The sequence below is a fragment of the Malurus melanocephalus genome, unplaced genomic scaffold, assembly GCF_030028575.1.
Source record: "Malurus melanocephalus ecotype Western Australia unplaced genomic scaffold, MMel_1.1 scaffold_258, whole genome shotgun sequence".
Classification (NCBI taxonomy): Eukaryota; Metazoa; Chordata; class Aves; order Passeriformes; family Maluridae; genus Malurus; species Malurus melanocephalus.
Window position 1 is genome coordinate 237,396 of NW_026623490.1, and position 14,545 is coordinate 251,940.

Here is a 14,545-nt window from a genome sequence, read left to right on the forward strand (position 1 = left end):
ACCAAGCAGGACCTGCCTCTCATGATCCCACCCTGTCTGGGCCTGATCTCTGGTTGTCCCACACATGTTGTGTGATGGCACTCAAAATGACCTGCTTCATGATCTTCCCARGCACTGAGGTCAGACTGACAGGCCTGTAGTTCCTGGGATCCACCCTACAGCACATCTTGTAAATGGACACCAAATTTGCTAACCAGGATCTCCCCAATTATCCTGGACTACTGGTAAATGGTGGGAAGTGGCTCAGTAAGTGTATCYGCCAGCTCMGTCTGTTTMTTTGGGTGGATCCCATCTGGTTCCATAGACCTGTGTGTGTGTCTGCATGTCCTAAACAGAACACAATTCATAGCTAAAATGTTGCCTTTTTTTTAAAATCCTAACTTTGAATAACACCATGGCAGGTCTTGTCTGTCTTTGCCCTACTTTCATTCTTTCTTGAAAACATCAGTGAAAACACTGCACTTCTTGCTGTCTAGTCCAAAGTGATTTAATTATAAATGTGTTAATTGTAGTTTTGGATTAAAAAACGCAAGAACAGGGCAACAAGCAGCATTTACTCTTCAGCTGGTTACCTGCTGACTGTGATCTACTTATTCAACACTGAGACATTGGTGGGACATGCAATATTATTATACAAGAGTAATTATATGGAGACCTTTCAGAGACCTTAACAAGCACATGTTCTTTAGTTGATAAATAATTCTTCTGCAGGTCACTAGTAAAGGTAGGGAAAGAAACCTGCTTGAGTGACCGAAAGTACAAAATATACATGGTTTTAAGGATACTTAAAAGTGGTTGAGCAGAACATAATCTGCTTTCATTTACATGTAATAGATTCTTAAATATAAAGCATATAYTAAATAAAGGGTTGTAATTTTCTTGTTAATAGCTCACAAAGTCTCTTCCACCACGGACTATTGGCTATCCATGGACTCTTGTCTACAGTACTGCAAAGCATGGCATGAGCTTGAAGACCTTRTATCGGACCATGATGGGATTAGACACACCTGTGCTGTTGGTTATCAAAGACAGTGATGGACAGGTAGGAAAATGTTTGTGTGGAAGTAGGGGTCCCATCAAGAAAAATGTAGGAGTATAAAGAAATAGCTGGTGCTTCAGTCCCTCATGGAAGATAAAATTGTGTGTATCAAACAAGTTTTCTCGTTAGAAATGTTTCACTGTTGAGCAATCATACAACATACTACAAATCTAGGAAATACATTAATGATATGTTAGGTGTTGTAATGCAAGAGTCTTGTAGTATCAAGTTAATCATTTTTTTTAATGTACTTAAGGAACTAGAAATACAGTCTCTAAAACTTTCTGATGCTGGAATATCTTGTGGAGTTGGAATGTCATTGCCAGCTGTGGCTAGTGGTTCTTGGTATATTCTGTGGCCGCAGCGAACATCTTTCAAGAGCTGCAGTRCCTTTGTTGCATTATTAACCTTTGTTCTTTGCGTCTCTGTAGTTGTGCTCTGTTTTCCTTTGACTGGGTTATGAATTTCAGGAAGTGGCTCACTTCTCACCRTCTGAATAACAAACATCCTTTCCTGAGTGTTCTAGTAACAGGTGAACACTGCAGGCAGTATGAAACTTCTTGATTCTTTTTCTGAAACTTCTGTATTTGCTTGTGGAAGCATGTTACTGCTGTCATGAAAAATTGACAGAATCACTGTAAAATCTGTAGTGAAGCTTTCACTTCACTTACCTCTCCCAGCTTGGTRACCATGGTTTTAATTTTTAGGAACCATGGTCTCATATCGTTCTGGGGTCTGAAAACAGTAAATGAAGGGTATGTCTTGTTATTTAAGTCACAATTTGATTTTTTTCATTGTTTCCTGCCCCAGGGGTCCCTTAAAAAGAAAAATATCTAACTCCCTGCTAGTAGAGCACTCTTTCCCAGAAGTTCTTTAAAAAGATTTTTTTTTTTTTTTTTGTTTTCAAGATTAAAAGGTAAATGAAGAACTATTGAATAGACTTGAGATGTCTCAACAGACTCATCAGTCTGTTAAATGTACTCTGGTGACTTGACTTCTCCAATTCCCTTATTAACTTCTCAAGAGAAATTAGTAAGATTCTGCTTCCTAGTACTGGAGTATCTGTCCCAGAAAAAAAAGTCCTTTTTCTGATAGGGCTGCYTTGCCACTGCTGTGTAGTATTGTCTGTTGCTGAAAGTGTTTGTATTAGCTTCTGTGTACGAGCATCTTGGCTTAAATGTTCAAAAAGTGTCCTGGTCGCATAGTCAAAACATGGAGTTGATAGACACATCACGATTTTTTTTTGTGAAACAAACTTTGGTCTATCTCAGCTTACAGCCTCATACCTAAGAATATGAAGGTGTGCCTTGGACTTTTGTGTCAAGTAGTCACTTGATACTTCACAGCATATGCCAAATYTTACCAAGGTTCTGTGTGAGAGTGGTGGAAATACAAATCTATTTAGTGTGCAGCATATGCAGAAGAAATGGTTTAGACAAGTTTTACATGTTCAGTCCTTCACCAGTGTAGTGCAAGTGATGTTTTCAGTAGTTCTGTCTCATGTTATTAATGAAATATATTTGCATTTGACAGCAGAAAATTAATTTACACTATCTTTCTGTTCAAACCTTATGGAAATTCAGGACAGAGAATTTCCCTTCATGCAAGGATCTACAGTCATGAAAAATAAGATAATGGTAACCGAATATACTCTTTGATAATTAGTCAGGGGAATTAATTTTATTTATGAAGCTACCAATTTTTTTGAAAGAGGTTAATTTATCTTGAATATCTTGTATCTTCCTGGCATATAGTCCTTTAAAACTGCTTTCCATGATCAAAAAAGAATCTGAGTACTTTATAGGAGAATGTGCCCAGGAATAGTTCACTGGCAGTATGCTAGGATAAATATTATATGTGTCCTCTAAAAATGTGTTTTAAGAGACCAGGTGTTTATTCATATCTTATACTCCAAGATCACCACCTGTTTTCTAAGCTTCTAGTTCAGAGAAGATCCTAAATGAGATTCAGCCTTTTTGAAGAATGACAGAATTATGACCAGATAGTTTCTTGGCATTTGCTAAGCTTTGGCATTTTTTTGTTCTGCCTACTTTGTATCTTCAGTGCTTATGAAAGATACTGGAATTGTCATATCCTTAGTTGAGSTACTTTTCTTTTAAACTAGAGTGAATTTACTTCCTTGGCTGCTTCCCCTGAGATACTGTTCTTTGTTGTCTGTGCTTACGAAGACTGCTTTTTTATTATGTTGATAATAGGTTGAGTAAGGAGCAGGTGTACCTTGTAACTTTTCATAATRTTTCTTTAAAGGCTGCTAAGCCTCACCCTACTGACTTTTTATTCAAAAACCTTTTCCAGTCTTGCTTCCTTTTCCAGATCAATTAACAATTTTATTTAAATGGCTGTTAAGAAACAAAACCAGCAACAAACAAAAAAGAAAAGAAAAACAAAACAAAAAAAAACCCCAAAAAAACCCAAAACAAACCCAGCAAAAACACTGAACTTTCACAAACTTTGTGTAAAAGCTGAGCAATGCCTAGTTGGAATTTAGAATCTGTAGTTATGTCATTACAGTTGTTACGGATTGTCTATATACTGGTATGTGCTTCTGTTAGTGAACCCTGACAGCCAGTTTGAAATGAAATTGGTACCTGATTCATCAGCATGAGTTGCTAAATAACTGGTGGTCTAGAAATGGAATTAATGACATTAAGTGYCTCAAGAACTGTCTTGTTTTATAAAAAGTCATTCTTCAGATTGTATTATATACTGCAGAAGTGTGAGATACGGAACCTAGGACATGGGAATCTTAGTTACTCACCCTAACAGCTAGCAAAAAGGAAAAAGTGTCTCATCTGTTCTGCTTTTTAGAGTTTACATGTGCAAAGACRGTGAAGTATGAAATAGGCATAAATRACTACAGCAATTATAAGTTCTTTCTGACTCATCTTTAAATTTTAACCTTAACAGTTAYATGTAGTGAAACTACAGGTAGTAAAGATCAGCTAAAAATTAAATACTGTCTTGAAGTTCAAATTCCCATCAGTCCATCTAACCAGTAACAGGCCAAAAAAAAACAAGTGTAAAAAACTGTGGGTATTAATAACATATGGGACTTATCTCAAGCCTACCTTAAATTTATAAAAAAAGAAATAGGGGGAAAAAAAGGAAAAAAAAAAAAGATGCCATCTGGAACAAACAGGAATTCAATTAATTTATTTTGGTCTGAATTCCAAAAGCAAAAATATAGTCATTTTTTTCTCTCTTAAGCTATTCTCAACATTGAGACAGTGGGATAATAGAGAAATATCTTCCCAGTGTTGGATTCTTAGATGTTGAATTCTTAGATRCTGAATGAAATAAATCTCTCTGCACAAGAAAACTGTTTGGGTCAGTTTTCCTGTGAACTTGCATTAAAAAAGGATACAGAAACTTGCACCTCAGTTCATGGATCTTGAAGTCTTTAGACTTAATTTACACTTTAACAATTTGTCTGAAACTGATACAGGTCTTTTGAAAAGCGATCACCTTTAGCTGACTGTGATGCTTTATTTAATCGTCTTGTTATGTGAATTTAAAAATTGTTYCAGAGAATCGGATTTTTAGATTTATAAGCATTGGTCACATATATGTTCAAAGGTAATTCGTTTCACAGAATAGTTCCTTTACTTCAGTATGAATAAAGTAACTTCTCAGTGCAGTAAAATTTTATTCTTAAAAACGTAATATAAAGATATACAATAGTAGTAATATGAGGAAGGGTCTGTAAGTATTGTGACTAAAGAAAGTTTGGTATGTAAGTCCTAYTTCTTGTCTGCCCTGTAATAATGGAGTCTAAGCTCAATTTCTCAAATGTATATTATCTGCATCAAATTGTTTGCTGTTGTGCAAACTTTAAAAAATTACTAAGAGTTTATTGCAAGAGAATAATGCTTGAATTCAACAAAATGTGAGCACATGCTGGCTCATGTCCTGCTTTTCATCCACAGAATTCCCTAAACTGYTCCCTTCAGCGTGGCTCTCAACAGGTTCATCTCCAAGTCTGTACTTAAGCTGGAGATTGACCTGACCCTGGTACAGGATCTTGCATTTAAACTTGCTGAACTTCACGAGATTCATGCAAACCAAGCTGTCACGTTTGTTTGAGTCCGTCTCAATGGCATCCTGTCCTTTTGTTAAAATCTGTCCATCTTGTAAGGCAGGGTAACCAGTGCTTACCTGTTAWTTGGACTAGAATTGATAAATTACAGGAAATTCCTTCTGCTACAGCTAGGAACTTGCTGAAAATAGCCTAGGTGAAGTGGAATTGAAGCTATAGAAGAAGGACCTTTTGATCTGAAATTTTGAATGTTTCTGAGAGTTTTCTGAGTTTAGTTTATCCCTTAGGCTTTTTTTTTCTTGCTGTGTTCACTTATTATTAAGGAAGAGTGCTGTTACTTTCTCTTGTACCACAAAGCACTGTACCATATCTCAGTGCACTCAGAACCATTATACAGTGTAAGTCTCGTCCTGGAGTGAATTTCAAGCCTGGCAATACTTAAAACCTGATGTATCAGTTATTATCATTAGAGATTCTTGGATTCTRTGTATTTTCTCTCAAGTTTTTCTTGCTCTGATGTATTTTGCTACAGGTTTTTGGTGCACTAGCATCTGAACCGTTCAAAGTGAGTGATGGCTTCTATGGCACTGGGGAGACCTTCATGTTCACTTTTTCTCCAGATTTTGAAGTAAGTAGTAATGACTTTGTATGCTTTTTCTCCCCTCCTCACCACCACCTCAAGTACATGATATTACAATTCACGAGGAATAAATCTAACAGTAAATCGGAAAAATACCACAACTTGGCCAAAAAAGTGATCCTATTAGTTTTTTCACAGAAACATTTAAGTGCAGAGTAAATCAGTAATGTTTGCATTCTGAAGAACACACTCAACCCAATTCTTTCGTGTACTGAAGATTTTTATACTGTTCTAAATTCTTCCAAGTGTCTGAAAATTCACAAACGGCATCCTTTTTAGGGGCATATAATCTAATCTAAGCATATTTTGTGGATATTTTTCATTGTGTAGAAGTTTTGGTGCTCAAAGATGACCTGATTTGGAATGGCCTTATTTTAATTAGCATAAAACCTCAGAGAATTTTTATCTCTTAAGTATCTGTTTCCTGAATTTTCTGCATCAACTTGATAACTTCATTAAGCTGGCCTCTAGCCACCCATAGTCTGTCTTTACTGACATTTGGTGTCTCTTCTACCCAAAAAAAACTTCAGATATTTTTGCTTGCTAATCTGTTTTGGGATTTCTTTTTTCTTAGGTTTTTAAGTGGACAGGAGACAACATGTTCTTCATTAAAGGAGACATGGACTCTCTTGCTTTTGGTGGAGGAGGGTAAGTTACAATTAGAGTCTGTTGAAAGTGTTTGGACATCTTTGAAAAGGAAAATAGGAATTGACTTCCATTTGGTAGCTCAGGACTCAACAGTTATCAGCCAAGAAACTTCAGTATGTCAGGTGTTTAGCTTCTGATGTTGATAAAACTTAAACAGGAAATTTGTCTTCAGTGTAGTGTGGCATAAAGTTTCAGCCYCCTAAGGTTATGATTCCTTCCAAGCTTGACTTGCATGTGAGATATTATGTTTCTGGAAGGATGTAAATGGGAAAATTATGTATAACTAGAAGAAGCCTGAATTGAAAATGAACCATCTCAAAACATGCCTGGGTCTTCAGAAATCATGCATTTTCTCATTTTGTTAATTCCTCTGCCTCATGCAGGCGCATATGCTTCTGGATTTGTTTCCTTATTTGTTATCAGCATTTCTTTAGATATAAAAGTGCTATTATGTCATCTTCTTAATACAAATGGAAGACACTGAAAACCCAGGAATTCTAGTTAGCTTTTTATTTCAGAATATCTGCAAAAGGKATATTCCCAAATTAATAACTAATAGCAAAACAAAACAATTATAGCATAAATTTATCARTGGGAGTGAGGTACTTCTGTTAGAAACTAATCCTTTAATTCCTTATCATTACTGAATTTTGAATGAAAAGTACATTGATAGATTCGTTGTCTATCTTGCAGAGGAGAGTTTGCTCTTTGGCTTGATGGTGATCTCTACCATGGAAGAAGTCATTCATGTAAAACTTTTGGGAATCACACACTTTCCAAGCGAGAAGACTTCACTATTCAAGACATAGAAATATGGGCTTTTGAATAAGTATCATTTCTACAGGTTGTTGTCCCAAACCTGACATGAATCAGTGCAGCTTAAAAATCCCTAGGAGCAATATAATGTATTTTTCTTACCTGGGTTTTTTTTTTCCAAGTTTTCAGCGTGGCCATTAGTTATTATTTTTAAATAGCAGATTTTTTTTTTCATGCTCTTGCATCTGTAATATACTGTCATACTTTTTCTAAACTACAGACTCTTTTGCAAARTATTGACCTTGTGGACTAAAAATTAACATTCGTTACTTTGAGCCTTGTGGCCTGCAAAATTTTATTATCCATATTAGAGTTGCCTCCCAAGTTTCCCACACACACCTTTCCTGCAATCCTACTAGGGGGCTGCTTCATTGAATATAGGTTATTATTTTTGTACTCAAATTATGTSTATGAATGAAGTTGCCCTCTGTGAACCTCTGAGAAAGCTGCGTGTGGGTATTTGGCAGCAGCACTGCAGAGATTGGTCCAGACCAATGATGGTTTATTCAAGTGGTGCCACAAATGGATGAGAAGCTGAGCATTCCTTCTTAACGCATCCCAGTACCCATGYGGTGAAGTTAGAAGATGTCCAAAGTCAACAGTGCCACATGTCTTGTTTATTGTTCATGTTTAGAAAAAAGTCAGTTAATACATGTTGTAGCTGCATGCTGGTTGTATTTAAAGAGTGTTTTGCACATGCTGTTAATGATCTGCAGGTTTGGGACAAATACTAACAATATTGAGCTATGTGGCAAAGACTTGTGAAATAGCAAGAGAATGTAAGAATATGATAGTTCCAAAAAATTAAAAGGCTAAAGCAAGCAAAACTCAGTGAAMAATTTGTAGCTATAGTAGGGCATTAAAAGTACAGAAACAGATGCATCTTTCTTCAACATAAAGTGTCAGATATRTACTGTTATACTGTTGTAGCCGTGTAGCACATCAGCTCCAAGAATATAGCTTATTCCTGTCCAAAGAAAAAATACTTGTGATGTTTTTGAGTGGGTCTATGTTGTAAATTTACAATTAGCACCAGCTCTGATTAAAATGACATCATGTATCATAGGTAGACAATATTGTAATTCAGTAGACTTGTGGAATATGCAAACTTACTGTCATGTGACCTCAAAAAATAAATGACAGGCTAGAATACAGTTCCAGTAGCTCTTGTCCACTTTTGTAGAAAAATTGATAAGCCATTGTGGCAATAACAGCTCAACAAAACTGTTTTGTTTCAAAGCTTTTATTCTATGTTCTGCAAAAAAACATAACAAAAAAGAACAAAAAAATTGCTGTTAAGTGTGACAGTGACTGACTTTGTGCTGAAATTTCAGCTATTTCAGACGAACATTGTATATTATCTTGTAAATTAATGTTTAAAGTAGTTTTGTTATTATAGAAAAGTGTTGATTGACGGGTTGCTTATAGCACTTTAAATTATTCTAGAAATGGAATAAAAGCCAAATGGGTTGGCTTACGTAGATGTAGTTGTATATTATTTCAAAATATTTACATTTCTGGAAAGTTTAAAAAAAAAAACTTATTTGAAGACAGCTTACTGCTATGGTAATGAGAAAGGGCAGATGTTTCATCTCTAATATGCTAATGCTCAATATGAATAGAAAAACAGGGCTTTGTTTCCTGTCTCTATGTATATCTCTTTATCCTTATTAGAACTTAGTACAATGTGTAGAGTAAATGTTTACAAAATAAGGAACTGTAAATAAATTGAAATGGCTTTTCTCCCCTTTGGTCTTCCACAGCAGTATTATTGTCTTTGTGGAGTTACAACTGATTATTACAACAAAAAAGAAATCCTGTAATGGATTTTAAGTACTATAAGCTCACAGTGATGTATAGCAAATAAATCTAAATATATGTAAAAATAAACTTGAGTTGGAGTTTATTTAGAAGTTGGAGTTYATGTAAAAGCACAAACGCTATGTTTTGCTGTTCATTTTATAATTGAATATAAAGGATGTGTTTCTGATCTCTTTTGGCATTTTTGGGGCTTTTTAAAGCCCACTGGGAAGCTGTGGGAATGAAATATWTTATCTTCAGGTATTTTGAAGAGGGAGAGGGGAAAAAAATCTCAAATCATCCTTGCTGACAAAACAATTAAAACAATTAAATCAACTGCTTAGTGTATCTGTCCTAGCTCATATTGCAAATAAAGCATATTTTAGATTTTTAAAGGCTGGTGTAAAGAATTTTACTTGGAAGAATTAAATGAAAGCATACAAAAATCTTCAGTTGCTGAATATTTCCAAGTATTGGACCAGTCTTGGGAAATACTTCCAATAGGAAGCAAAAAAGTGGAAATCAYGAATAGTGTTTAGTAAGCAGTACAATAGCAATCATTGTAAAATACAATTAGTCAAGAAATAGTAGGACATTTAAAGCACAAGTGAMTGTGGCAGCACTCAGTGAGGCAACTGCCTGTGTCAAGGATCTATGCAGAGTAGTGTGTGTCTATTTATGGAAGATTGTCAGTTTTATTACCAGACACGTAGTTGATTTCTATATGACACACATTAAAAATTGTATAGGTGAGATCAAAGGCATTGACTTGATGTCCCTCCTTCCTTCAATTAATTATGCACTTTCTGCAGCATAATTCCATTCCATCTTTCCTGACAAGGTTTCTGTGATTGTAAACAGTTGGGGTTTGACATATAGTGAAGATTTATGAGACCCATTATGATTTCAATGCCAGAAGACTGTGTCTCAGCATACAGTACTTGGATGGATTCACTGAGTAACACAATGTTTTTTTCTGAGTACCTGGGATCCAAAYATGGAGTTCTTAAAGTAGAGCCAGAGGATGATAAGTCCTGTGTTAGTTACTGCCATTGTGTGATCCGCAAAAAGGTYGTAATTTGACATACGGCTTGTGCTTGCATCCTCCTGCTCTCCTGTTTGTATTTCATTAGGTTTTTTTTTTTTTTCCTACTGGAATTAGAATGTCTGCATAAAATTTGCTCTTGGAAGATGAGTAAAAATGTTGACTATTCTTTCAACTTCAAATAAAAAATAATAATCCTGTATTCTTCATTTAAAATTCAAGTTCTGAATCTCACTTTTATGTTTTCCCTTCATAAAAGATGTCATCAGAATATTTTGCTGTTTTCACTGCAGTTTGGAGCTCGATTAAGGAAACAAACCTCTCCTCTTCCTCCSCTTAATAGTACATGTTACTGCAGTGATACAGAGCTACTCTGTGGTTCTGAAGCAGAGAGAGGAATTGTCCAGCTGAGGGAATGGTGTACACTCGGTGTTGTGTGTGCAAACCAAAGTGGTCCTGCAAAAGTGCCAGTGCCAGCTCTGCTTTCTGCTGCCCTGCTTATCTGACAAGCATCATAGTTTGTTTTCTGTTTGGTAATTACAGTGCTAATAGTACACAAGCTCTTGAATGCTAAACTGCTTTGTGCCCTGAGGTGTCAGSAGTGCCTTTGAGATGTTGGAGTGGTGCATTGTGTACACAGCACCTGAAATGGCTGCGGGGTCCAGGACTTGCCAGTACTTGTTCTGTCATCAGTGATGATTGGACATATCCCCATGAATGTTACATTCTTCGCTACAGTGGATTTTATGTCAGTAGCCATCCCTTTTTTAAAATGAGCTGTATCACTGAGTCTAGGCTGTGCAGAAATATTTTTAAAGAAGGAATTATTGTTGTGGAGGAAGGAGCTGATTTCTGCTAGGTGGGGTGCATGTCCAGTGTACCTTCCACTYGCTTCAGGCCCCTGCAGCAGCTGTGGTAAGACTTGAAAAAATACAAAAGTATGAAAGTCAAACTTATTTCTTCTGATGCAAATTCCATGTTTCTACGAAAGCCTGATAATTCTGTTAGAATTTGAAAAATGTGTATTAAGTTCCTACAGAAGACAAATCAAATTTTTCACTACCACGGATGTGTAATACACAACCCTTGCAAAAGCAATGCTAGCCTCACACAGGAGAGTGGAGGAGCTCTGTTTCAAGTAAAATATTTTGGGGTGAATGCAGTATTTATGAAAACAATGTGAACTATTTACCATGAGAGTAACTGAGAATTGCTCACTGTCTCAAAGGTTAAGAGTTTTATTTTCAAAGCAAGTCAGAGCTAGGAAAGCAGATCTCAAGTAAAAATTTGCAGAGACTGCTTTAATCAAGCATGTTTTGACCTTTATCATCTTCCTGCTYAGAATATTTAAATTTGGCAGAGATTGCTCATTTCACAGGAGTTAACCCAGTGTAGTAGGAGAGTTAGGCTGGGTAATTCATGAAATACTCTGGTTGTTTTTAATGAATTCAAATTTATTTTCTGGTTTCCACGGATCAACTTCTCACACAACTTTATGTAAAACAGTGTTATAGAGCATGTAACCTATGTGAAATTCTTCCATACACTGTAGCTTATATCAATATTTAATATTTCTCTTCCACAAAAATGTTGAATTCTTTTCACAAATTAGAAGGCTTTGCATGATACTGCCTACTGAAAGGTAAATAGTGGAGGGTAGTATGAGAAAAAATATTAGTTATATCTTGCGTGGTTTTCTCATCCAATTGGAAATAAAATAGTTTGATTGGAAGAATGGAAAAAGTTGGGTATTTRGTATAAGTTAAGAATAAGCAGGTAAATATTTTGATATGTAAGTATTACACTACGACATCAGTTTTGTAGATCAGCTGCAGTAGTCTAAGAGGKCTCAAGAAAACATTAGGTAAGCTCTATTGATTCAGTCTAACAATTTTTTCTTTCTTATAGTCACATAATATAACTATGCCTAAAATAATATTGATTTACATAGACCTAGAATAGATATAGTAGGTAGTTCTTGTATCACTAGGTCATAAAGCATTTGATTTATTTGTACATTGGAGCTTCACACTGGAGTACCTGTACTCATAACAGCAATATTTGTTTTATCAGAGAGACAGGATGTTCATACAACTTTACTTCTGTAAGAAGATAATTGCTCTTTCAGTTTGAAAGAATCTTAAGGGGAAAAAAAACACTTATTTTTAATTACTTGCCCAGGCATCTGCTCTGAAACAAATACTTTTAATGTGAAGCGCACACATTTTACCAGGGCAGGTATTTTTACAGTAGTAGAGGAACAGTGATCTCTCTAATCCAGTAAGCAGCAGAGACYTTACAGCGGTCTCACATTTGTGAATAATACAATTTTTAGTCCTAGAAGTAATGTTTATTAGTATTTAGAGCTCTTCAGCATCACCTGGACTGAAATACATTATTTCAGTGACATTGGAATGGGCAATGCTGTAACAGTAGGTCAGTATTTCTGTGTAATATTGAACAACTTTTTCCTCAAAGTTATGAACACTGTTTCTCTCTTTTCTCCCAGAGGTACATTTCAACGGAAGATTACATTACTCACTTTTTTGCTGTATACAAAAGTACACATGTTATGTTACATGTTATCTTTCCCTGTTTTTGTTAGAACAGTATCTGCATAGATACTCAGATGATACATTGCACAACGWTGCATAGAAGGTATTTTTTTTGTAGCTATCTAATAAAAACTTTTATTCATTACATTCCAACCTCCATAAGTTTAAATATGAAACTTATCTTAAAAAAACAGTTATATAAATACAATAAATATATAAAATGCCATTTATAAAAAGAAGAATTCTTTATGCAATATGTAAGAGAAAGCTGTGTCAACAGTTGCCACAAGGTAATACTGTAGTAGTAGCTGCATATCCTGCTTGTAAAGAAAACAAATTGGTATCCTTGATTCTGTATTAAAATATTTTTACTTGCATTTTAATAAATTAATTAGGGAATGCATGTGCAAGACCATTTTGCAGATCAAAAACTTGGTTTGAGTTTATATTGTCATTCAAATTCTGATCTGGTATGTTTCATATTCCTGATATTCCAATTTAAATARGTTGGGAATATCTTAATCTAAGAAGTAGAAATTTGAATTAATTTGTAGCTATTTAYATTGCTATGGGCTTTCATCATCAGCTGCTTATATTCCACATAGATTGTTCTATTATTTTTCATGTAGTAATTAACTTAATTGCTGTATAAAATGAAGTCCATTTGGATGCTTGGGTTATCATGCACTAGGTATAAAATATATATTTCAAAAAACACTCTTTTCTGTGTGGTGAACAGGAATCTTATATTCAAAATGTGCAAATGCTAATGGCAGGGGAGAAGGGGAGAAAAGTTTTCCAAAAGTTGTCCTGGTTTCTGCCTATTTATTTTAATAATGTAATTATGACATTATCATCCCTTCCTTGCCATAACATTTCTCCCTCAAAGTCCACCAGCCCGTGTTTCCTGGCTCTCATCAGAATCCCAACAACCTTATCTGAAATACGAACGTATCTGTCGAAGAGTTCCCCAAAGGTCACTTGGATCTTGCCGTCGGGCCGTGGCCTCGCCATGGATTCGATGATGAAGCACATGTCCCTGATCTCCCGGTGGATGTGCTCCTCGGCTCTCTTGGCTCTCTCGGCGGTTTTGGTTCCTTCCTTGGGATGGCCGTAGCCTTCGTCTCCTTTGTGCAGCCGCGTGGCCATGGCCAGCTCGTGGTCAAACTCCTCGCTGAAGGGGTTCAGTTTCTGCGTTGTGATGTGCTGCTCAGCCCATTCCTGCCAGCGCTCCTTGAGGCTGCGCACGGCGCTGCATTTCCTGCGCGCTTTGCTCCGCGCCTCCTCGCTCAGCCGGCTGCCCCTGCAAGACACAAACACTCCTGAACTTGGCAGCTCCTCGTTTGCTGAGGCAGCTCTGCTGTTTGTTGATCTCTGCTCTAACGGGGTCGCTGTGTTTATCGGGACGAGCTGGAATCCACCAGGTGGCACAAGTTCACCACTTCTAAATTAGTTCTCTAGGGGCTCTTGGTGCATATTCAGTTTGCAGTCAAAGGCAAGTTCCCCGGTCGCAGCTTGATCCCATCTACACTACCTCCTTCCAGCCCAAATGTGACCCGCTCTGACAAATTTTTCCCCAGAATGAATTTCCCCAGAATGAATTTCCCCAGAATTCCCTGAATTCTGTCAGGGAGCCAAACAGTGTGTTGCTGATTCCCTGCCCTTTCTGTACCTTTGGTCAGTCACAGTTCCCTGTTGCTGCCTGCCTGGCCATGCCTGAAGTGTGCCTGCCCTGGGGTTAGAGATGCTGGTRACTGTAGGTGTATGACATGGCTGAAAACCAGAGGGTAGTGCCTAGAAAAATCTGTCCACTGTGATAGATGTCAATGATTAAAGCAACAAGAAAAAGCTAACCCAGTGCAGTAACTCTGTGTGTGCTTCTATATTTGAACTATGGCTCTGAACAAATATTGAAGTCCAAAATTCACATTCCCAGGGTTAGGGT

General features: G+C 36.5%; 2 protein-coding genes across 7 annotated transcripts in view; one reads left to right on the plus strand and one right to left on the minus strand.

Moving 5' to 3' along the window:
* OXR1 (oxidation resistance 1) overlaps positions 1-8,724 on the plus strand; it is a 214,938-nt gene extending 206,214 nt beyond the window's left edge. For all 6 annotated transcript variants that reach the window (XM_057375782.1, XM_057375780.1, XM_057375783.1 and 3 more), the window contains 4 exons: positions 890-1,042; positions 5,629-5,724; positions 6,311-6,384; positions 7,078-8,724. In XM_057375782.1, coding sequence (XP_057231765.1) covers positions 890-1,042; positions 5,629-5,724; positions 6,311-6,384; positions 7,078-7,213 — 459 coding nt within the window. In that variant the 3' untranslated portion in view covers positions 7,214-8,724. The remainder of the gene's footprint in view (positions 1-889; positions 1,043-5,628; positions 5,725-6,310; positions 6,385-7,077) is intronic.
* Positions 8,725-12,643: 3,919 nt separating this feature from the next.
* Positions 12,644-14,545, minus strand: part of ABRA (actin binding Rho activating protein) — a 6,430-nt gene continuing 4,528 nt past the window's right edge. Inside the window, exon 2 of the mRNA XM_057375789.1 lies at positions 12,644-13,903. Coding sequence (XP_057231772.1) covers positions 13,426-13,903 — 478 coding nt within the window. The 3' untranslated portion in view covers positions 12,644-13,425. The remainder of the gene's footprint in view (positions 13,904-14,545) is intronic.